Source organism: Pogoniulus pusillus, chromosome 28 (assembly GCF_015220805.1).
Source record: "Pogoniulus pusillus isolate bPogPus1 chromosome 28, bPogPus1.pri, whole genome shotgun sequence".
NCBI lineage: Eukaryota > Metazoa > Chordata > Aves > Piciformes > Lybiidae > Pogoniulus > Pogoniulus pusillus.
In genome coordinates, this window is record NC_087291.1 from 19,011,118 (window position 1) to 19,035,356 (window position 24,239).

Genomic DNA, 24,239 nt, shown 5'->3' on the forward strand with positions numbered 1-24,239 from the left:
ATTAGAAAGTCTTTGGGCAAGGGAAGTGGTTGAAGTGGATTTGCTTTTGTCTGAAACCGCAATGAAAGATTTATTAGGAGCATTTATATTTTATCATCCGTGTTGGCCTGGGATTAATGCACAAGATGAGTGACAGTTGGAGAAGAGTGACCCAAAATGCCGTGAGCTGTCAGAAAGTTTTCTTCTATGTGCTTCAGTGCTTCCTTCCAGCTCTGTGTCCAGGCTGGGGCACTGCAGTATAAGAAAGACATTAAGGTACTGGAGCAGGTACAGGGAAGGGCAACAGTGCTAGAGAGGGATTTGGAGAACAGGGCCTATGGGAAAGGCTGAGGAAGCTGAGGCTGTTTAGCCTGAAGAAAAGGAGGCTGAGGGGACACTTTACTGCTCTCTACAGCTCCCTGAGAGGAGGTTGGAGTGATGCTGGTATTGGTCTTTTCTCACAAGTAGCTGATGACAGTGACTAAGGATGAGGAGAAGGCTGAGGTGCTCAATGCCTGCTTCACCTCAATCTTTAGCACTGGATCCAGCAGTTCCCTGGACACCCAGCCTCATGAACCAGGAGTCATGCAGAGGCATCAGAATGAGGTCATCACAATAAATGAGGCAGTGGTCAGTGATCTGTGAGGCCTCTTAGATGCACACAAGTCTATGGGGCCAGATGGGCTGCACCCATGGGCGCTGAAGGAGCTGGCAGATATGCTGGCCAAGCTGCTCTCCATTATTTATGTGAAGTCCTGACTCAGTGGGGAGGTACCAATGGACTGGGAGGTGGCAAATGTGATGCCTGTCTACAAGAGAAGAAAGGAAGACCTGGGAAACTAGAGACCAGTAACCAGGGAAGGTCATGGAGCAGGGCATCTCAAGTACAATTGCCTGCCATACAGGGACAACCAAGGGATCAGGCCAGGCCCCCCCCGTCATGGGTTTATGAAGGGCAGGTCCTGCCTGATGAACCTGATCTCTTTCTATGCCAAGATGACTCTTGGATGAGGGAAAGGCTGTGGATATTGTCTACCTAGACTTTGGAAAAACCTCTGGCACTGTTCCCCGCAGAATTCTCATGGCCAAACAGGCTGCTGATGGCTTGGAAGAGCACAGCTCTGCTGGATGAAGCACTGCTGGGCAAAAGGGCCCAGAGAGTGGTGGTCAGTGCAGCTAAATCCAGCTGGCAGCCAGGCACAAGTGGTGCTCCTCGGGGTTCAGTGTTGGGACCACTTCTGTTTAACATCTTTATTGATGATCTTGATGCAGACACAAAGGGTGTCAGCAGCGAGTTCCCAGGTGGCAGCAAGTTAGGCAGGTGGCAGAGTTGATCTGCATGAGGGTAGGGAGGCTCTGCAGAGGGACTTGGCTAGATTGGATCCATGGCCAATGTCAGTGGCATGAGCTTCAGCAAGGCCAAGTGCCAGGTCCTGCACTTGGGCCACAGCAACCCCAAGCATCGCTGCAGGCTTGGGGCGGTGTGGCTGGAGAGGTGCCTGGCAGAAAGAGACCTGGGGGTTGTGCTGGACAAGCAACTCGATATGAGCCAGCAGTGTGCCCAGGTGGCCAAGAAAGCCAGTGGCATCCTGGCTCGTATTAGAAACGCTGTTGGCAGCAGGAGCAGGGAGGTGATCGTCCTCTTGGACTCTGCTCTGGTGAGGCCACACCTAGAGTGTGGTGTTCACTTTGGGGCACCGGGAAGTGTCCAAGAGAGACATGGAGGTGCTGGAGGTTTGGGTCATTATCACTCTCTAAGGCTGTATGGGGTTCCCTTGGAAGGGACTGGTGCTCTGGTGCTGTTTATCCCTTTCCTCGCACACGAGTGGTGCAGTGAGAAGTGTTGTACTGCAGAGACGAGGGCACAGCCTTCCAGCCATTAGCATCGGGGGCTAAAGGCCGAGAAGGAGAGGTTGTGTTAGCAGAGAATGAGGCAGGAGTTGCTCTTGCAGCTGCTTCTCCCTTTCCCAGGGATGCAGACCCATTCCCAACAGCATGAGCAGTGTGCCTCCTGCAGTGGGCTTGGCTCCACTGAAGATCATGCAGCTGGCTCGGGGCAGTCCCAGCACAAAATCCAGGCTGAATGGAGGATGGAGACCGAACAGTGCAGAGGAAGACTCAGGTGCTGGGTGAGGAGCAGCTCACCATGAGCCAGCAATGGTCTCTGGCAGCCCAGAAACCAACCCTGGCGCTGGGCTGCGTCCAAAGCAGTGTGTGCAGCAGGGGCTGCCCCTCTGCTCTGCTCAGCTCAGACCCCACCTGCAGTGCTGGGGCCAGCTCTGGAGCCCCCAGCACAGAAGGATGTGGATCTGTTGGAGCAGGTCCAGAGAGTCCATGAAGTTGATCAGAGGGCTGGAGCACCTCTGCTCTGGAGACAGGCTGAGAGAGTTGGGGCCGTTCAGCCTGGAGAAGAGAAGGCTGCAGGGAGACCTTAGGGCTGCCTTCCAGGGTTTGAAGTAGCATGGTGACAGGACGAGAGGTAGTGGCTAGACTGAGATTTAGATATTAAGTGGAAATTACTTCCCAAGGCTGGCAAGGTACTGGAAGAGGTTGTGGAGGCTACAGCCCTCAAGCCTCCAAAATTTATGGCTGGGGTTTCCTCACTCCAATAAGAACTTCGAGGGCCTGGAGCGGTCCAGAGAAGGGGCAAGGTGGCTGGGGAGGAGCAGCTGAGTAATCTGGGGATGTTTAGTGTGGAGAAGAGGAGGCTGAGGGCAGAGCTCATTGCTCTCTGCAGCTCCCTGAGGGGAGGCTGCAGGCAGCTGGGGTTGGGCTCTGCTCCCTAGGAATAAGTGACAGAAGAGGAAATGGCCTCACATTGCTCCAGGGAGGTTCATGAGAGGAAACTTCTTGACTGAAGAGGCTCTCAGAGCCTGGCACAGGCTGCCCAGGGAGGTGCTGAATGCCCATCCCTGAAGGTGTTTCCCAGAGCAGATCTGTGGTGCCGAGAGCCATGGCTCAGCCCAGCCTTGGTAGAGTTAGAGAAGGGTTGGGCTGGGTGAGCTGAAAGGGCTTTTCCAAACCCCAACGATCTGTGTTTTGTACCTTGCTTAAGAGACTGCACCATTTCCTGAGGTGATGTATGTCTGTCTAGCCGTACAAAAGGCTGCAGGTGTTGGTTCCCATGCACACAGGTACCAGGCTAACGTTGCTGTGCACACAGTGCTCTGCCCGTGTGTGTTTCAGCGACCCCTGCTCTGGTCACTGTTGGTAGGAGCTGGGTGTTTCCCTTTGTGTACTTGGTTAGCAGCTTAGTTGCTGGCTTCTCTGATCAAGATGTGGCACTGTATAGGGTTAACACTCCAGGGGGAGTAACCCTGAATCTGACCCTAGGTGGTCTTCACCCCTCCCCAGGGGTGGGTCTGAACACCACCAGGTGATGGTTGGCTCACTACCCCTTCCTGTCCCATAAAAGCGGGGGACTTCCTGTTTCACTCTCTCTGCATCCCCCCCCCCCCCTCAGATACCTCTTTCAAGTTACTGTTAAACTCTTCTTTAAACCTCAAATCGAGTGAGATTGATTTATTTGGGTGTGCTTACTTCTCTCTCTCTCCATCTAATCTCTTCCTTTTTGGGAAAGAAGGGGAAGAGGGAAGGGCACTTTATAAAATTGTTATTGGTTCTATCAAATTTATCTGAGTCTCTGGAAATTAAAATGAGAACCGAGACAGGCACTCTGTGGGGCAGCTTTGGAAACTGCAGAGTTCCTGAGTTCAGAGGCCAGGACACACTTCATAGCTGCATGCTTCTGTTTTGTGGTTGGAAGGAGAGTGAGAGGGGAAAGGATTAATTTACTTTGTACATTTTCTCAGGTGGTTCCAGGGTTTCATGTCTAATGTTGGAAATACAGAATTTAAGGTCCAATTTTCATAGAATCACAGAATGGGTTGGAAGGCACCTTCAAGATCATCCAGTTCCAACCCCCTGCCATGGGCAGGACACCTCCCACCTGCACAGCTTGCTCAAGGGCCTCATCCAGCTTGGCCTCGAACACCTTCAGGAAGGAGACATCCACAGCCTTCCTGGGCAACCTGTTCAATGTCTGCCCACCCTCACAGGCAATAATTTCTTCATCTACCTCATTCTCAATCTGCCCTCTCCCAGCTCAAAGCCATTGTCCCTTGTCCTGTCACTGCAGGCCTTGTCAAAAGTCCCTCTGCCACTCTCTTGTACCCCCTTCAGGTACCTCATGGCCAGCTTTCACACAGGTTTAGTGTTTGGAATCCATTTGTCTTGCCATGTTCAAAGAACTCATGTAATTTTTGAAGACCTTAGGAAATGACGAAGGTGTTTAAAGACTGAGCAGAGGATCACTGATAGAACAGTGAAGTTGGTTTGGGAAGCTCTGATGGCACCAGGTTGTGTAGCTGGCTTGACAGGTTGAGTAGTAAAAAGAAGTAATTGTGTGGTTGTCTCCTGGTCATGTATGTAAATCCAAGTGCTGAAGGTGGCCTTGGCCAGCTTTCATCAGTGACTTGTTGAGCTTCCAGCCAAATTGATTCTGTGATTCCAGAGTGCCTTGTCTAGAGTGTTTGCTGTTTGCATTTTTACACCTGATGCTTTTCTCTCCCTGAAGTTTTACTTCCTTATCTCTGGCCTCTTCAGACTGAGGAATTTTGTGTTTCTCAAGGAAAGCCGTTGGTCAGTTTCTTTGGAATCAAAGACTGGGGCTCAGCCTGGGGTGCTTTGATGCTCTAACTTCACAGCTCCAGAAGAATTCACCGCCCAGATTGTTTGTGGAACTGTCTTGTTGAAGTCCTTGCACTTTCCATGAGGAGGATGGAGCAGCAGCATTTCAGTGGTCACAGAGAGCTTTTCATCACAGGAGACAATTCAGCACACGTACACTTGCTGGCCTGCTGACGCAGCCTTGTCTGCTTCCAGCTGCAGACTGGTCACTGTCTTTTTCCTGGAGATAGTGGTTGGAAAGAGAGTATAAGCCCTTTGGGTGATACTTGCATGGGAAACTCCAGGTGGATGAAAACTGTACTGCTGTGACCAAAGTACAACACATCTCTGCAGCTCCTGGCCTGAGCTGTAGAGCCACCAGGCCTGGTGAAGTCCAGGAGGTGGGGTAGATGGGGTTCTGGCACTCACTATGGTGCTGTGCCAATATTGACCAAGTAGGTGTAACAGAGGACAAGCAACGTTGCGTAAGAGCTCACCTAAATCTGACTTCACTGTGAGGCTGTGATTTAATAGGAGTGGTTATCCCTTCATCCTAGGTTTGTTTGCTGAAGCCTTTACTTGTCCCTAACCTCTGCTTGTGGCCAGTAGGTCGAGGGGGGCGATGAGGATAATGACTTGAAAGTGGAAGAAGCAGGATTGAGATGAGCCATGAGGAAGCAATTCTTGTCCATGAGGGTGGTGAGGCACTGGAACAGGTTGCTTACAGAAGCTGCGGAGGCTCCCAGTCTGGCAGTGTTTAAAGGCAGGCAAAATTTAGGTTGAGACAGAGACTTCATAGGACAGAAAAGGAAGGGAAACCAGTAGTAAAGCACATAAAAGAAGGTGGAGCTCCATACTGTGCCTCACCACTTGCAGTCTGGTGTCCAGCCAACCCCGTGTGCCCCCTGGCCACCTCCTCCCAGTTTATCTACCGGGCATGATGTCAGATGGTATGGAACACCCTTGTGCCAACTTTTGGGTCAGCTGCCCTGGCTTCATGTGCACTTCCAACTGCTGCGGGCAGGGCAGAGGATGTGAAGTTTCTTCACAGCTAAGATAATAGGTTTAAGGAGAACATGTGCCATTTGAGGGTACTCGGGTAGCAGGTGTGAAGAGAACATGTGCCATTCTGGGGGTACTTAACAGGTTTGAGGAGCACGTGTGCCATTTTGGGGGTGTTGCCGGGGGAAAGCACATCTTTGCTGGAAGCTGTACTGCATGGCAGAATTACCTTTGTTTCAACCCAGCCCATGACAGAAACATCTCCCTGCTGCAGGTACTGCTCCATAATAGTGGTGGGAAAGCCCTTCCTTGGTCCCTTTGGCAGCCTGCTGTGCCAGCTGGGACCGTTTGCTGCACTTCAGGAGATAAGGCCATGCTGACATAAGGCTCCTTAGCAGGGGATGTGTTCTCTGGAGCTGCCATTGTCTGAGATAGCTCCCTGGCATTCAGAAGCCCACGGCCGAGCTTGGTGCTGTGAGCAGTGTCAGTGAGCTCGCTCTGCTCTCGGATCAGCAGTGCGTCCAGGATGACAGGAGCCTGACAGAAGGACACAGGCCTGACAAGCCCTGCATGCTGAGCATGAAATTCTGCACTAGTTTCTCTCCTCGTGGCTGCTCTGCTTCTCACAGTGCTGTCTCTCACAAACCTACTGAGTTTGGGGGCTTTATTCTCACTCCACTCTGTGCCAGACATGCCACATGCAAAAATGATCTAAGCAGGGTGGGGAAATGATGAAGCCCAACTGAGTTCTGTCTTGGGTTGAAGTATTTTACAATCAATTTAAAAAAATCTGAACACCAAACGTTCATTCAGATAAGAATTTGAAGGTTTATTTGGTTTGCACACAAGATTGGAACAAAGAAATGGCCATAATGCCTAGAAATCATCCAAAAGTGGATCTCAGTTCTCCTTGTCACAAACATTAATGTTGAAATTTTCCAGGTCACTTTGGCAGCTGGTTAGGAGCCATCACATCAGTTGCATTTTCATAGAATGATTTAGGTTGGAAGGAACCTCAAAGCTCATCCAGTTCCAACCTCTTGCCATAGGCAGGGACACCTCCCACTAGAACAGGTTGCTCAAGACCTCATCCAGCCTGGCCTTGAACACCTCCCAGGGAGGGAGCAGCCACAACCTCCCTGGGCATTTTTATAGAGTCCTGGAATGGTTTGTGTTGGAAGGGATCTTCAAGATAATCCAGTTCCATCCTGTGCCATGGCAGGGTCACCTCCTAGACCAGGTTGCTCAAGGCCCTATCCAACCTGCTCTTGAACACTACAGCCTTGGAGCCTCCATGATGTTGCTGTACAACCTGTTCCAGTGCCTTCCTACCCTTGTGGGTGAACGATTTCATCTGAATGTCTCATTTCAGCCCTTCTAGTTTGAAGTCATTACCCTTCATCCTGTTACTCCATGCCTTTGTACCCAGGCCCTCTCCAGCTCTCCTGGAGACCAACATCAAATGTTAACAAGGAGTGGCCATTAGCTTGGTTGGAATTTGACTGTTCATCTCCAGCAGAAGATGTTTCCCCATGAGAAGGGTTGGAATCATCTCCCAGGGGAAACAGTGGATTCTTCTGCACTGAACAGTTTGAAGGCTCATCTTGACAGATCACTTCAGCCGCACCATCACCTAGAAAGGTTGGACCAGATGACCCCTGGGGTCCCTGACAATGTAGCGTTCTGATGTCTTGCTCATAGTCTTGTTGTCAAAGAGGTAACCTCTCAGATTCTTTATCCAGAATCTTCTCTGTTGTTCAGTGAAGTTGTGGAGACGCTGAGCCTGGCAGTTTCGACCTTGATGATCTTGAAGGTCCCTTCCAACCCAGTCTGTGATTCAAAGCAGAACATCAGTCTGGTGTTTCTCAAAATCAAGTCCAGCGCCAGTGATCTGCATTTATAATCCTGTCGTTTATATTTGTGTCCTGTATTTATAATGACTGTCCCTCTTGATGCTTTCTTGTTTCTGCTGTTATAGCTTGGTGCTAAAAGTGCAGTCTTGATGTAAAAATGGATTGTCCACCCTAACTCTTCAGGACAATGAGTAAGAAGAGGAAGGTGTCTGTGGTACAGATATCAACTTGCAGGCTGCCAGCTGTCTGATGGACAGGCACTGGGTGGAGATGCTGGCAGCTGCTGCTTTGCATACTTCTGGGTTTTTTATAGTTGGCTTCTAACAGGCAAGCACAGATGGGCTTAGACAGCCTAATTTTGTGTGCTTCCGAAGTAGAGAAAACATTTGTACGGTATTTTAAATTGCAGTGTCTAAATAGCATGTGTTAGTGTTGCAGGGTTTCATCTTAACTGCTGTGCCTTTGGGAGTCAGGTACTTCACAGTCTGGTTCAGAGTGCGAGAGGGCTCTGTGCCCAGCTGCTGAGCAACAGGATTTGTTCTCAGATAAGCTCTTGTTAAGGAATTTGTGTTATTTTATGGCACTAGCAACTGGGGAAGGTTTTTTCCTGAAAATATTGAGTCATCTTTGACACCATCAGACACTGATGCACCTTGGGTGCCACTTCAGGGGTGCAGAGTAGCAGGCTGCACCTGTGGGGAGGAGCTGACCAACAAGGGATTCCATCTCATGACATCATATTCAGGATAAAGGTGAGTGGTCGCCAGGGTCAAGCCTCTTCTTCAGCGGCCAGTGTCTGAGGAGGACTCTGACCATGCTGCCTTCAATCCCAAGCCATGAATTTCTGAATCCATTTTCTGTGACCAGTTCCTGAATCTGGTTTCTGTCTGCTGTTGAGTCCCATCTAGGACTTCCCCAGTGCCTGCTGCAGCATCAGTGGTGATGTAGTACTGGTTTGTGTGTATTTGTGCTTACGGAGACGACAAGCGTTGATGGGAACAAGGTACTGCGGGAGTGGTTCCCATTGGACTCCAGAAGGAAACATTTCTCTGTGAGCACAGCTGGATGTTGGAATCATCTCCCAGGGGATGCAGTGCCAACTACGTTGGGCAGGCTGCTGGGCCAGCTGCTTTCAGCTGCCGTGGAAAGACTGGAGCAGATGATCCTTGGGGGGGCCTCCCAACCTAGGAGTCTATGACTCTGTGGTATATGTGGCCTGCTTGGCCACGTGGGCAGACCCTGGCTCATCTTCAGCTGGCTGTTGACCGGCACCCTCAGGTCTTTCTCTGTTGGGCAACTTTTCATCCACTCTGCCTCAAGCCGAAGCCTTTATGAGGTTCTGTTGGATTAGAAAATCGCTGAAATTGAGTGGATTTGTGTGTAGACATACCTGTGGTGGCATGCAGAAGAAAATCTTTGCAGTGTTCTAGCCAAGGGACTGAATTTTCTGACTGTTGAAAGTCGTGGCAGCATGGAAGGTTGGTTAGTGCCGGAGGTTTCTCAGGGGCCGTGGGATGACAGCTTCCTGTAACTGCATGGAAAGCACCTGGTGCTTTCAGCCCGAGTATCTGACGCTCTCTGTCAGGATTTAAACCCATCTGTCGGGTGCAAGCTTTCTGAACGCTTCCATGGCACGTGAGAATGGCTTGGCAAAGCAGGCAAGTTTTATGGTCCAGAAAGTTGGTGAGGAAAATGATTTGCCTCATTTCAGACTAACTTGGCACGTGAAGGAAGAGCCCTTCCCCCTCCTTATCAAACGTAGTTGTGTTCCCGTTGGTAACATTTATTTGGTCAAGTTTTATCTTTGGCGTGGAGTTTCCTGGGTTTGGCCAGCTGTGATCTTAGAAGGGTGAAGGGAGGAGGGGAAACATTTTTCTTTGCTGGGAGCGATTTTCTGAAACGTCTCTGTTAGTGCAGTTGTTACTCGTGGTAACTCCTTCCCCACCTCCCCGCCAAAGACTGTTTCAGAAGGTGGCAGGACACTTGAAGACAGACCTTGTGCCTTTGGGTGTTTCTCAGCCTGGCCGAAGGGAGCTGGAACATCCAGTTTCTGATTCAAGTCGTGACAGATAAACCTGGTGGAAGAACAGTGTGTTTCTGTCACTTCTCAACTCTTCTGCCTTCCCGTTTTCACTGAGCCTTTGCAACTCTGGGCAGAAGCAAGGGATGGGCGTTCGAGACAGTCCCACAGCGGTGCTCTCCCCCAGCTGCCAGAGTAAGAGGGCTCTGCGTTACCTCAGCCACCTCGGCCTTTGTGTGACAAAGACTGTCTAATGTCTCAGGCTTCAGGCGAGAGTGATCTCTGCTTTTTAAGCACAGAGCAGCATGAAACAAGCTCTCTGGTGCCCTCTCAGTTTTGTCGCTGACAGCCTGGCCCAAGCCACTTGTTTTCTCTTCACTTAGGGGAAATAGGAGGCCCACGTGGGTCAGATGCTTTTAGTCACTCTGGATGTCAGCAGAAGCAGATACACAGCATTCAGTGTGAGAAGGATGAAGTTAAAAAGTAAATAGGAGCAATATATAGAAACATCTTGGTTGAAAAAGACCCTCGAGATCTAAGTACTAAACTGAGTCCTGAGCTCACTTGTCTGGAATGGGAATTTGTAACCTTTATTCCTGTGCCTGGGAGTCAAGTAGGATTGTAGAATCACTTTGCTTGGAAGAGATGTTAAAGCTCAACCAGCCCAACCATTCTCCAGCTCTGCCAAGGCTGGGGCTAGGCCATGGCCTTCAGTGCCACAGCTCTGCCTTGGGGAAACACCTCCAGGCGTGGGCATTCAGCCACCTCCCTGGGCAGCCTGTGCCAGGCTCAGAGAACCCTTTTTCTCAAGAGGTTTCTTCTCATCTCCAAGCTAACTCTCCCCTGGGGCAACCTGAGGCCATTTCCTCTGGTCTTAAATCACACCATTCATGCATGTAGAACCTGGCTTGCTAAGAGGCTAGTTGGGCAGTTCTGGGGGTAGTTGGCTTTTCCTGAAGCACTCCAGCATTGAGATCTGCTGGTTGTGTTTGTGTCTGTCACTGTACCTGACCTGAGAGCATTTTCATGCACTTCCATTCCTTGTCCAGAAAATAACCCATCTGTAATGAACTTAACTGTCCCTCAGTCTGTTCCTATTTAAGTTCCAGGGACAGGGAAGAGCAGACCAGATCAGAACCACTCTAATTCTGAGGCTTTCCAGCTTGCAGTGCCATCTGGAGGGGTTCATTCAAGTTCAGTGCCCTTGCTTATTAGCACTGTCAGCAGCACTCTCTGACTTGATGCAGACTGCTGGAAGGATGAAGGATGAGGATAGCTGCCCTTTGTGCAGTTCCTCTCACTGTCCTGAGCTGTCCTCTGTGATCCTTCACCTGTAGCTGTGAATCCAGGTGATCTTGTTGGTTTTCTTCAGAGTAATGCAAAGGAATGGCTGTCTGCTGAAACCAAAGGAGTCTGGAGCTTGTATTTGGCATTGTGACAGTGGCATTTCTGCTGTGGAAGTGGTCATAGCCTTCTTGGCATCCTCTAAGCTTCATGAGCCACTTAAGTCTCTCTTAAAGGAGAGATTCTAAGGTCTTGCTCACATTATTTGGGAAAAGCAGACTGGCAGAAGCTAGATTTAGATTAGCTATTAGAAAGAGCTTCCACAGGCTGCCCAGGGAAATGGTGGAGTCAACATCCCTGAAACTGCTGAAAACACGTGTAGACATGGCACTTTGGGACATGGTTTAGTGGGCATGGTGGTGTTGGGTTGACAATTGATGACTTGATGATCTTAGAGGGCTTTTCCATCCTTAACGATTCTTTACCATGGGATGGGGAGAGGTGTGGAACATCAGAGCAGACTGCCCAGAGATGTTGTGGAGCCTGGAAGTGTTTGGAGTCAGGTTGGACTGGGCATGGAGCAACCTGGTCTGGTGAGAGGTGGGGCAGGGAAGTTGGAGCAAGATGATCTTGAAGGTCCCTTCCAACTCAAGCCACTCTAGGATTCTGTGATCTTTAAGATCCATTCCAACCCAAACCATTCTGTGATTCTGTTGGAGTTAAAATTTATTTAATCTGGACTTCGTACTCTAGGAACAGTTCAGTTGGACACCTTTGAAATCCCCTGATGGGCAGCGTGTCCCGGCACTGGAGACGGTTGGTGCAGTCGCCAAGGGTCAGAGTGTGCTGGGCACAGCTGGAGAAATGAGTAATGCTGCTGCCGTAGTTGTGGCAGCACATGGGTGCTCGGGAAGGTCTGTTCTATCGTCAGTTCTGTGGTGAGTTATCACTGACACACTTTACACAAGGAGCCCCACTGCTCTGCAGGTCAGTTCTCTTCTGCCTCAAGAGTATTCATGGTTCTCTTCTGCTAGTTGGAAGATGTCAGCACCTGCCATGATTTAGGCTTGCTGCCAGAGTGTTTTGGGATTCACAACTCAAAAGCAGTTGAACTTAGAAGTAGATAAATATAGCTTGAAATATTTTTTCCTGGTAAATTGTTCTTTTACTGTGGGAAATTATTTTGCAAAGCCTGTCCATTACTTATCTGTGTGTCTTGTGGCTTTCAGTAGGTTTTTGTAAGAGGCAACATCTGCAGAAGTTAGTGCTAATGTCCAGTGAATTCCCATTGTCAAACTGGAGAAGTTTCCAGATGGCAAGCTGAGCAGCTGTGGAGAATGACACTTCTGAAATTCTGCCTGCACAAATGTGTTTTAGCTGGTTCTGCCTTGTAAGGAGAGACACAAATTCATTCTCAGCTTAAAACTCACTTTATTTCTTGGAATTCAGAATTTAGTGTCACCCTGGGTGTTTGATGGAAACGGTTTGGACAGAAAACATGGACTCTCTCTTTTTTAATCAGTGCTATGAAATGCCCGTGTCTGTTGCCAAGAGGATTTCTGTTTTGCCTAGAAGCAGGGCTTGAAGCCTAAGAGCTAGTTACTTGAGATGCAAAGGCTGGGAGTCAAGGATCAGTATCAAAAGCAGCTGTTCCTGCAGGCAAGGGCTGACGAAGTTTTCTGTAGAGCTCAGTACTGTATGCAGGAGGATGTGAAAAGCTGGAGGCAGTGTGCTGGCAGGTGAGTGGATGGTCAGAGGCTGGCCGCAATCGTGGCTGGCTGTGCTCAGCTCTGCATTGCCACTCATCAGGGAAGGAGGGCAGATCTCTGAGCTGCTGGCTTTGTGCCCTTCCTTCTCTGTCAGTAACTTTGTGTTTACCTCTTTTGCTCTTACTTGCAACTTTTGTAACTCAACTGAGACTTGATGCTGAAGTGTGTGGACACTTCAGATTCAGGTCTGGCAGAAGCAGTATCGAGTTTTGCACAAATTTAGTTTTGGCATTATTGAGCTGATATGCCTGAAAGATAGATGTAGCAGATTGACCTTTGCTGGATGCCAGGGTCCCATCAAAGCTGCTCTGTCTCTCCCCATCTTTAGCTGGACAGGGGTGAGAAAATACGACAAAAAGCTCTTGAGTCAAGGGCAGGGAGCAGTCACTCACACAGTGCCCTCACGGGCAAAGCAGACGACTTGGGGAAAGAAAGTTAGCTCATTACCAATCAGATCAGAGTAGGAACAGCTTGACCAGGGACATTCAAGACCAGATTTGATGTGGCCCTGGACAGTCTGCTCTAGCTGGAGGTGTCCCTGTGGAGTGCAGGGATGTTGGACTAGAAGACCTTGGAGGGTCCCTTCCAACCCAATGCAATGTGTGAGTCTTATAAACACCTTCACTCTCCCTCTCCTTGTGCCACGCTTTGAGAACCCTTTTGGTCAAGAAATTTCATGTTGTGGCCAACCCAAACACCTTCACTCTCCCTCTCCTTGTGCCACGCTTTGAGAACCCTTTTGGTCAAGAAATTTCATGTTGTGGCCAACCCAAACCTCTCCTGGGGCAACATGAGGTCATTTCCTCTCATCCTATTGCTTGTTCCTAGGGAGAAGAAGAGGTGGATACCCACATTTGTGTGCATGGGAAAGTGTGGAGTAAGAAGTGCATGGTTTGTGCTGCATCCATCACTAATAGTACTGCTGTTCCCAAATTATTAAATGCTGCTATAGCAGTGGTCAGCTGAGGACTTGTGCAATGCAGAAAGTCCACCAGCTTGTTCTGCACGTGTGCTTAGCTGTTGTGGGTGTCATCTGTGTCTGTCTCCAGCAAACCTTAAACAGAAGGCAAGAAGAAATGTTTGTAAGGGATGTGGTAGCGTTGGATCTGTGAGTTCTGAAGAAGTCAGCAGGCTGTCTGTGGAAGGAGAGGAATCTGGCAGGCGCGGGCACACCAAACGCTTGAGGGGAGACAGGCAGTAATTCACTTTTGCTTGAGCCACGGGGCTGGGTCTGCAGGCAAGTAGAGACTGTGGGGCTGCTCTGAGAAAGCCAACTTCACTTGCCATGGCAGAGCACTTTAGTCAGCTTGGGGATGAGAATTGCCGAGCGGTGGCACCACGCACCTTTCAATGTTCACAAATAGGTAAAACAAGCAAAATCTGACGCTTGAAGTCAGGCTGCCTGTGCCACTGTGGTATGTCGACAAATGCTGCTTGTCTTTTGGGTGACTTGGATACTTTTTGCCTGAGAAATGTACAGTTTTAAAAGAATGTTGCGAGGAGACAATTGGAACCTTCACCCTTCCCATGTCTGAGGAGCTAAATCACAGAAATGCCAGCTTGAATGTGACCCCAAGGATCATCTGGCCCAACCTTTCAAGTGATAGTACAGTTGAAAGGAGCTGGCCCAGCAGCCTGTCATGCTGAGTCTTCAAACTGTCCAGTGCAGGGGCATACACTGCTTCCTTTGGGAGATGATTCCAGTGTCTGACTGTTCTCGTGGGGAAGAACCTTCTGGAATCCAATGGGAATCTCTCTAGCAGTAACTTGTCCCCATCACCCCTTTTCTCCCTGGGACTCTTGTAAAAGGGAGTCTCCATCTTCTTGATAGCCACCCTTTATGTACTGGTAAAACATCTCCCCAGAGCCTTCTATTCTCAAGGCTGAACAACTCCAGTGCTCTCAGCCTTGGCTCACGTGGCAGGGCTGCCAACACTCTAAAGCTGTACTTTCACTTGTTTTCTCTTGAACTTGGAAGTCAGGATGGGAGCATCCTGACCTGACCGTTCTACCTTTTCATAACTTGCAGAGGTTATAAGATTTAATAGATTGTTGGTTTCCTGTTTAATGATAAAGGATAAAATAAAGTCATGAAGTGGAGCTAATTAGGGATGTAGTGGGGAGGAAGAAAGTCTTAAATAGAGGGAGGAAATGATTATTTAAAAACAGAGCTGAGTGTATTTGGCTCAGCAAATCTTCAAGTCCTACTCCTGTAGAGCAGGAGCCATATGCCAAGCTGTCAGTTCTCCTAAGAATGGAGAGGAGGCTGAAGGAACCCAGGAGGAGATACCAATAGGTATAAACTAGGCAGAAGTCAGAAGTGATCTGTCAGTGCTGCATTTCTTCAGGCTGGGGCTCCTCGGGGCCAGATGGGGAACTAGAGAGTGCTGCAAGTGACAGCTCACACTGCAGCCCAGCAGGGACTGGGAGAGGGGCTCCATGCTGTGTCCTGCTGGATTGGGGTGCTGAACAGGTGGAATGGAAGCCTGGCTTTCTCGACTGGTGAATATCATGAGCAAATACTGCAGCTTTTATGGAGCCTATCCTTACAACAGGTTTATAAACAGTGTGTGGGATTTGGGTATTAATGGGTGCCGAAAGGATCCAGAGCTTTAGGGTCTTTGTCTGCAGGCTTCATGTTTACACTGGAGCTACATTTCTGAAACAAATTGCAGCACTCTAATCAATATTGGGCTCGTCAGTGGGAAAACAATGCTTTTGGGTTTCAGGTTTTGTGGTGGGACTCGTTTTAGTTGTTGGTTTTAACCAGTAAAACCTGCTGTGCTTGGTTTGATCCGAACCAAATTTTTCTTCTTGTTAAGCAAACAGTATTTTAAATGGATTTTCTTTTGTAAACCACTGTAAAGTGATTAAAAGCGCTGAGCTCTTCAAAAGGCAGAGCCTTACACTATTTGAATAGCTTACATCGTAATTGGTTTTTCAACACTGTGCCTGCCTCACCTGTGGCTTTTTGTTTGGCAGCATGTTTTGCTACAAGGTATCTAGTCTCGAGTTTGCTCGCTCTTTGATTTTAGACTCTTCCCTCCTTACCTCTTGCTGTTTCTCAGCGGTGTTTTCACTAACTTGATCTGCTTTTTCAGTTCCTTTGTCTGAAGTTTACTGTGGTGCTGTGGAAGGATGGTTTGCTTTTGTCTGCTTTTGGTTTAAACATTAAAAAGTGATGTCTGCAAATGAATCCTAAGTTTATTTACTGCTGCAAAATCGAATGAGACCAGAGGTTGTTCCCTTGCATTTATCCTTTAGAATAACATTTGCACCTTCACGTTTGAATGTTTTAGTTTCTAGGTGTCAGTCAGTGGAACTGTAACTGGTAGTATGAAGTCTAAAAAGAATTAATTAATATATTGTTAGTTTACACTGAAGAATGCTTTTGAAGGAAACTGTACTACAGTAACTCCAGTATGAAGCCAAAACATGAATTAGTTAACAGCCTGTTGGTTTACACTGAGGAATGCTTGTAAAGCCAAAGAATAATCAGTGTAGTAATCTGTGGAAAGAAAAACCAGTTTGAAGTTTGTGCAGACCAACCGGGGAGCCTTTATAGAGGGATGTCATTAGTAATAAAGAAGAAAACTCACCTCTAACAAGATTTTGTCTTCTCTACAGCTTGCCCAGTTCAGGCAGAGGAAGGCACAAACTGATGGTCCGAGTGGATCAAAGAAGCAAAAAAAGAAGAAGAAAGCAGCAGGCATCAAGGATGAAGAATCAGTGCAAGATGCGCTCGAGGCCGATCGGTCTCCAGGTGATGAAGCATCTGCAAGCAGCAGCCGAAGGGGAGCAGCTGCCGCTGCTGACTCTGTGCTTAGCAGGACTTTGCATGGTGGGGAGATGAGCAAGCACAACCAGGCTTACACCACTGAGGTAAGGTTGCCTCAGTTGTTTGGGAGGGGAGGACTAAACAGCACATCGGTTTTGAGTGTGGGAATTAAAGGAGTTCTCTGAGATTTGGGATATTATTTCCTTGCCTTCTTTGCCCTTCACATGTCCAGAGGAAGGGCTTCCTATCTACCTGCTGGCTTCCAGCTTTCTGTGATGGTTAGTGTCTTGTACATTGTGGAAAGTTGTTTGGTGCTGCAGTGCTTCCTGAGTGGGTGAAGACAGGTTTGGCTTTATTGCTTCATTTTATGCCTTTTGGTTTCTTCAGAGTTCACAAATTGCAGTGGCTTTTGGTTGCTGTAGCCATGGCTACAGCAGCAGGCAAAACTGAACATCTTTATTGTACCCATAACACGATTCGAGTCTGTCTGTTCCATGAGGAGGAGGAATGAAAACACTACTCAGGACTGGATGGTTTAAGAGACCGATGAACTGGTACTCTACTTTTGCCACTTAAAGAAAGTAGTACCTTGGTGGAGGGGCGGAAAGACTAAATTCCACATGTGACTAAGTAGTTGATACCTTTCTGTTACAACATTCAGGTTACAGTCAGTCTATCAGTACGGCACTTTACAGGTACATGCCTTTGATAAGGAGCTTGTCACATTTAGCAAACTCATCTTAGGGCTTCAGATCTGTAGTAGCTCAATAAAACTGTCCGTGCAACTCCTAGCTTTTCCTGGAGGAGGTAATCAGTGCTGATTTATCCTGGCTGAGATCAAGTACATCTCTGCTACAGCTGGAGAAACAGGGTAACATACAGAAGCACAGAGTACTTTAGGTTGGGGGAAACCTCTGGGGTCATCTAGGCCCACTGCTGTGCTCAAAGTAGGTGTAAGTAGATCAGGTCGATGCTGGTAGCCTGTGCAGAGGCCACTCTGACCGCTGAGTGCAGGACGTGGATGATTTCAAAACTGAAGCCCAGGAGGACATATTCTTGAGAGGAGATCACAGTATCACCACCAAGGTTGATGCTTCTGTGACCCAGCTTGCCTGCAAAGCAACATAAACAAATAGAGAGATGCAAAAGGTTGGGTTTTCCTAAATATTATTGGCTTCCACCAAAAAAAACCCTGCTCCTAATTAGGAGAATGTTTTGATTTGTCCCATGTTATCTGTGCCCTGCTTACTCATGTTCAGTTGGCATTTTGAGTTGGAAGGCGAGGTGTCTAAGTCTTTGTCTCTGCAGTACTAATAAAAGAGGAGAAGCTCTGAGATGGTTATAGTGAGTCTCAGAACTTTCTGTTTTCAGTCTCGTAAGTGCAGTGATGTGGCCAGAGAGAGCTGTGTTACAGTAATTGGATTAGAGCTGGTTTAGCAGACACAGCAGGCACTGTAGCAGGCAGCTCTAGGCTAATCTGTGTGCTGGAGAATTACAGACAGCTGCTTTGAGCTGGTTGCCTTTTCACCCAGCAGTAAATCTTCATAGGCTGCTGTGTCAGAAGAGTAAGGCAAGGGTAGTGTAGGCATTATGCAGGATTATTTTGTAGCAAAAAAATTGATTGTTCCTCCTGTGCTACAAAATAGACTTGGAGCTCCTGACTCTACTGCCTATGTATCTTGACTAGGCTCTTTTGTGGTAGTTTTTGTTGGTAGAAGTTTGCCTCCTTGCACTTTTTTCAGTCCCCAGTGGAATTAGCAAATCCAAATCACAGTTTTCCTACTCAGTATGAGTAACAGAAAGTGCAGCAAAGAATGCACTTTTCTGGAGGCTTACTCCCTGTCTGAACTTAGAGGGCAGAATTCTGATTAGAGAATTCCAAGTTATATGTTGCAGTTATCCCGTTCCTTTTTTCTCTTCTGTCTTCCTAAGGGTGGGTTCCTCCATCCTCCTGTGATTCCTCAAGTGACAGAAATCGATCAGAAGGACTCTGGAAGCACTCTTGTTGCTTTGTGCTGTCATTATCCACTCAATTTCACCTTCTGTCTGGGCTTACTTGTCATTTCCATTAGGTCTGAACCTACTGACAAGATTTCTTGGCTGAAGTCTCTGGATCTTAACTTCTTTCATGTTAAGTACTTTTTGTCCTGGTCTCACAAAAGTACAAGCAATTAGACAAAGCTTCTTAGAGAAGAAAAGTATGAAGTTGTGTGCTGCAGAACACCTGCCAATTGACTGAGGTGGGATTAGTTACTAGGCTGTTGTTTCTCACAGGACAAATCCCTTTGCTAATAGTTTTAGAATAGCGTAACTGGTAAAATTCTATGGCTTCTTGGTCATGGTTTCTGGTCTAGAGTTTAGTCCAGCTGTTGGTGCCTGAGATTTCACAGGCAAGGGACAGAAAGAGTAAGAAAGAGACACTGGGTAGGATTCTTGAGGAGACTAAGGAAGAGGAGTGACAGAAATAGGGAGTCGGGAGCAGTATGGAGAAGCAGGACAGCTCAGTGAGAAAAGGCCTAGGTGATGAATGTGGGAAAAGCGTTCCTGTGAGAGAAGCATGAAAGCAGAGAGCAGGCAAAGGCTTTGGCTAGAGAAGAGGTGTTCTGGGATGCACGTTGAGATGGAGGACTTGAAAAGCAAAGAAAGGGTGGATAAATAAAATACAGTAAGAGTTAGCCCAGTCCCTTCAGCTAGCTTAGCAGCCCTTGAAAAATGTTTTGAAATTGGAGGGTGAACATAAACTAATGTCTGGAAGTGATCTGTGCCAGAAGGACAGGGAATGGGCTCTCAGCAGCCTGTGGTTCTGACTGAACCCAGTCATCTTCCCATGGACTGTCGGCCCCAAGGACTGCAGCTGGAACAGTTCAGTCCTGTCTGCTCTGGCATAATGTTTTATTGTCATCTATGAAAGTTTTCCTACAGCAGCACAAGCATTGCTTTTCAGTGCTTGTGGCCAATTTCCTGTGTGAGACCACTTGTAAATCCTCAGGTAATGTTGAGCATCCAGTGCCAGAGGACGTGACTTCTGAGCAGTGCCTAACAGAAACAAGTTACTCTGGCATGGACCTCCTGTGTTCTACAGGCTGATTACTCCTTGGTTTTGGTATCATTTGGCAGTATATCCTCTGCAGAAAGCACACAGATAAAAGTGGGTTTAATTTTCTGAACACTGTTGTCATTAAAGGTCCTGCCTGCACAGCTGATGGAGATAGTTGGCTACAAAGAGTCTTTGAGCTGCCTGTTCAGCGTGTTTTAACCGTCAGCTGCTTTGCTGAGGAGATGCTGAATAAAAAAATAACTCATCTTGCCAGGAGCTTTTTCAAGCAAGAAACGTCTGTGAGGCACATAGAATGGTAGAGTGAATTGGTTTGGAAGGGACCTTAAAGACCAGTCCCCCTGCCAAGGCAGTCACCTAGGGCAGGTCACACAGCAACAAGTCCAGGCGAGTTTTGAACGTCTCCAGAGATGGATACTCCACCACCACCTCTCTGGGCAGCCTGCTCCAGGGCTCCAGCATCCTTAAAGAAGTTCTCTTGATGTGTAGATGGAACTTTGATGTTCCAGTTTGTGCCCATTACTCTTTATCCTGGCACTGGGTGCCACTGAACAAAGCCTGCTCCCATCTTTCTGAAACCCACCCTCTGAGTATTCATCAGCATTGATGAGATTTCCTTCAATCTTCTGTAGGCCAAAAGGCCCCAAGTCCCTCAGCCTTTCTTCATAAGATAGATGTTCTAGTCCCCACATCATCTTTCTAGCCCTTTGCTGTATGTTCTCCAGCAGTACTTTGTCCTTCTTGACTGAAGGGCCCAGAACTGGACACTCCAGATGAGGCCTCACCAGGACAGAGCAGAGGGGGAGGAGAACTCGCTCACCCTGCTAGCCACACTCTTCTTGGTGCATCCCTGGATGCCCTTGGCCTTCTTGGCCATAGGGTCACATTGCTGGCTCATGGGCATCCTCTTCTGCACCACCCTCACAGGCAAGAATTTCTTCCTAATGTCTAAACTTAATTCAGTTTATTGCAGTCTGAAGCCATCCCCTCCTCGTCCTGTCCCTCCAGGCCCTTGGCAGCAATCTCTCCCCAACTCTCCTGGAGCCCCTTCAGGTACCAGAAGACTGCTCTTAAGGTCTCTCTGCAGCCTTCTCTTCTGCAGGCTGAACAGGCCCTATTTGCATGGTTATGTTGTTCTGCCAGCAAATTTCCTGTCGAGGTAAAACTGACAAAAGTGCTTTTCGTGGTACTATTTATATCTTAAATATCAACAACTCTAAGTTGTTATTTTTGCCTGCAGGTTGTGTTGTCATTAGCAGGTTATCAGGTGGTTGTTTCAGTGATCCTAGCTGAACAGCAAGGTAACTTCTTCTTTCTCGATGCTGGGATTCCAAGGATGTGGAGGCAGCCTTCACTCTGTCTGTCTATGTCTATCTCTTAATTAGTTTCAGAGAGATGTGAATATTTTCATATCCTCTCTACATACTCAGCAGCAGGTGGGAAATGCCTTGTTTACTGGTTGTGAGTACTATCATTGTAAATATCTTCCTATTTTATTTTAGCTGGAGAATGACATTCCCACCACAGTAGAGGATTACAGCTCTGAGGTAAGACTGAGGAAATGCTTTTCCAAACTTTCATCTTTTTCTTGTTGCATCTTTGCTGCAGTGATGTGCATTGTTTGTATGGGACTGTTTGGATTGGGAAAGCCCTCAGAGACCATCGAGTCTGACCATCAACCCAACACCACCACGGCCCCAGGTGCCTTGTCCTCACATTTCTTGAACGCCTCCAGGGATGGGTACTCCACCACCTCCCTGGGCAGCCTGTGCCAATCCCTGACCACAATGGCAGCAAAGAAATTTTTCCTGATCTCCAACCCAGACCTCCCCTGTCACAGTTTCAGACCATTTCCTTCGGCCCAAAACACAATTGGCTGTTTGTAATGGGTGAACTACCTCAGGCATGAATGTGAGTTGAGAACATGCTTGCAAGAAGTAGCCACAGAATGTCTGAGTACAGTAAATATTGTTTATAGTTTGAAAGCTCAACTTTTCATGTCTGAAATGTGACAATCTGGGGTTTGTTTTGCAACTGTGAAACACACCCTAGAATCTTCAGCTTGGCAGCAAGTAGGAGGTGAAGCAATACAGTGAGTCTCCTCTGCTGAAGCAGATTTGGTGTGGAGTACTTTGTGCCTCTCTGATTTCATAAAACCAACTGCCTCTTAGAGTAGATCTTTGTCCCATCCCAACACTGTAGCTGTCTGTTGTGACACACACCAGGCAATGTCTCCCTGCTCTGTTGCACCTGGTGCACTCCTTGCACCAGCTCCTGCAGCAAGGAGTCTGGATGTGCTTCGAAAACTGGGCAGGCTTTCCCAGCTCACATGCTCTCCTGTTTCTTCTCCCAAGCTCCTCTCAATCGACTCTCTCTCTGTTTTCTGTCCCCTGTTTTTTTGTACTGTCTTCCCCTACCCTTGCCCATCTTCATTTCCCCTCTGCTTGGTTTCTTAGATCAGTGTTCTAGACATTTCAACCCCTTTCTATTCCTCATGATGAGAGCAATCAGATATTGGAATCATCTCCCAAGATTGGACATTTTAAAGTCTCACCTTGACAGGATACTGGGACAGCTCGTGTCAGCTGCACCATCACCTAGAAAGGTTGGAGCAGATGATCCTAGGAGTCCCTTCCAACCTGACAATCTGGGATTCTGTGATTCCTTTTTCCTTAGTCATTCCAAGGCCAAATTTCTTTACTAGCCCTTCCAACTGCATCCAAGTGTAGTTCTTCTTTCTTCTTTTATTACTTTCTCCTTCTCCCTTTAAAATCCCTTTGTTTCATCTTCTTGTGTTGGAGGTCTCCCAATGTTCAGCTCAACTCATCCTAGATGAAAGCAGCAGTTTTTCTTTCTAACCTCTCTCATCCCAGTTACATTTTCCTCCATAGGTTTGGTATCAGCCTTTTTATCCGAATTCTTTCTCTGTCCCTTTCTTTCTCAGTTTGACTCTTTTTATCCTGCTTCTGCCACTTGTTTTTGTTTATAAGCATCCTCACTTTCTTCTGGTGTGTTGGACAAAGAGGAAAAACCTCCCCTTACATTCTTTGTTGGCTGAACAATATGAACCTTTGGTCTGGCCAGTCGTGATGATTTTTATGGCGTGTTTTTTGTGACCCAAATCTGAGACCAGCACTTTGGAATCCATGCTTCCAGGCTCCCTGAAAGGAGACTGGAGACAGGTAGGGATTGGTCTCCTCTCCCATATAAGGAGTGATGGGACAAGAGTAACAGTCTTAAGTTGCCCCAGGGGAGGTTGAGGCTGGACATGAGAAGACACTTCTTGATCAAAACGGTTCTCACAGCCTGGCACAGGCTGCCCAGTGAGGCTGTGGTGTCTCCTTATCTGGAGACTTTCAAAACCCAGCTGAACATGTTCCTGTGCACCATCTGTGGAGGTGTTTCCCAGAGTCAGAGCTGTGGTGCTGAGGGCCTCAGCTTAGCCCCAGCCTTGGCAGAGTTAGAGAATGGTTGGACTGGGTGATCTGAAAGGGCTTTTCCAACAAAACCTATCCTGTGATTTTATATAAAAATCCCCAAACCAAACACAACAACCCCAGACCAACTGAAGTGCATTTTCCTAAGTTGCGCTAGTTGCTGATTTTTGTCTAAGTTCCGTATGTCAGCTGTGACATAACTAGAAAACTGAGAATCTGAGAACACTGAAGAACTAACTATTAATTTGTGTGGAGTGTTCAGATGTCCAAAATGTAGAAGGAAAGGGAGAAGAAAAGAAAAATGGAGATAAAATTCTTAATCCATTCCAGATGCTTCTGTACATTTCTACAAACCAAAGCCCTGTTAGAGTCTGTAAGAGATTCTGTTTCTGTGCATTATGACACTGGTTTACATTTTTCAGTGGCTGAACGGTATGGATTGATTTGTGGGGAGGATGAATTTGCTGCTCAGAAAGAGGCATCTCTGTGGTACAGTCAACAGTGCTTTCAGCAGTTACACACTGTATGTTAGAGGTGCTATTTCTAAGGTACCCTTTTAGGTCTTCCAAGATGTAAGGAAGGGATTCGAAGGGTGAAGTGATTTCATACATTTAATCCTGACCTCTGGTGGCAATTGTCATCCATCTCTGCCTTGATTCAGTGCTGGGAGGTGCTTCTCCTTGTGTGTCACTGCAGAGAGATTGGTGTGCCTTAAGCAGATGTATTTACTGACAGAATATGGATGATATCTTTCCTTTTTAGCCAAATACAAACAAGGAAGAGAAATCAGAGTGTGTGTTGAGGGCCCTTCATAACTGTCACTTCCTTCCCGTTCTTTGTGCACCAGAACGCTTGCTCCTGGGTAGCCAAAATATTGTAGAACTGATTATGTTCTTGCCTTGTGTGTCTTTGGTTTATGTTTTGTTAGTCAGAGCTCTTGTTACTCCTTGCTTCCTTTGTCTTAAGATGCTGCATGGTCTGTCTGTTTGATGGGGTATGTAAAGAAGGACTTCATAAGGCAGTGAGGAGTAAGGACAGTCAGCATTAAAGGTGAACTGCAAAGCTTTAAGATAAGAAGTTGTAAGACTTGGCATCAGTAGTGTCCCTGGGTGTGCAGAATTTGAGTACAGGTAAGCTATAGGCCCAGGAGCTCAAGCTCACCAGTCCAGTAGGCCTTGTGTAGACATCTATTAACAGTGAAGTTGGTATCATGGAATAGCAGGGTTTGGGACATCATCCAGTCCACCCCCCCCTGCCAAAGCAGGCTTGGATTTGGAACGACTCCAGAGAAGGAGACTCCACAACCTGTCTGGGCAGCCAGCTCTCATGATCTGCCACTCTTAATGAGAAGAATTTATCTGAGTTCCAGTTGTCACATGTTGCAGACAAGTGAA

At 47.6% G+C, this 24,239-nt stretch overlaps 1 protein-coding gene across 1 annotated transcript in view; it reads left to right on the plus strand.

The window, feature by feature from the left end:
* Positions 1-24,239, plus strand: part of AKAP9 (A-kinase anchoring protein 9) — a 102,267-nt gene that overhangs the window by 1,841 nt on the left and 76,187 nt on the right. Inside the window, 2 exon segments of the mRNA XM_064166940.1 lie at positions 16,203-16,457; positions 20,911-20,955. Of these exon segments, the coding sequence (XP_064023010.1) occupies positions 16,203-16,457; positions 20,911-20,955 (300 nt within the window).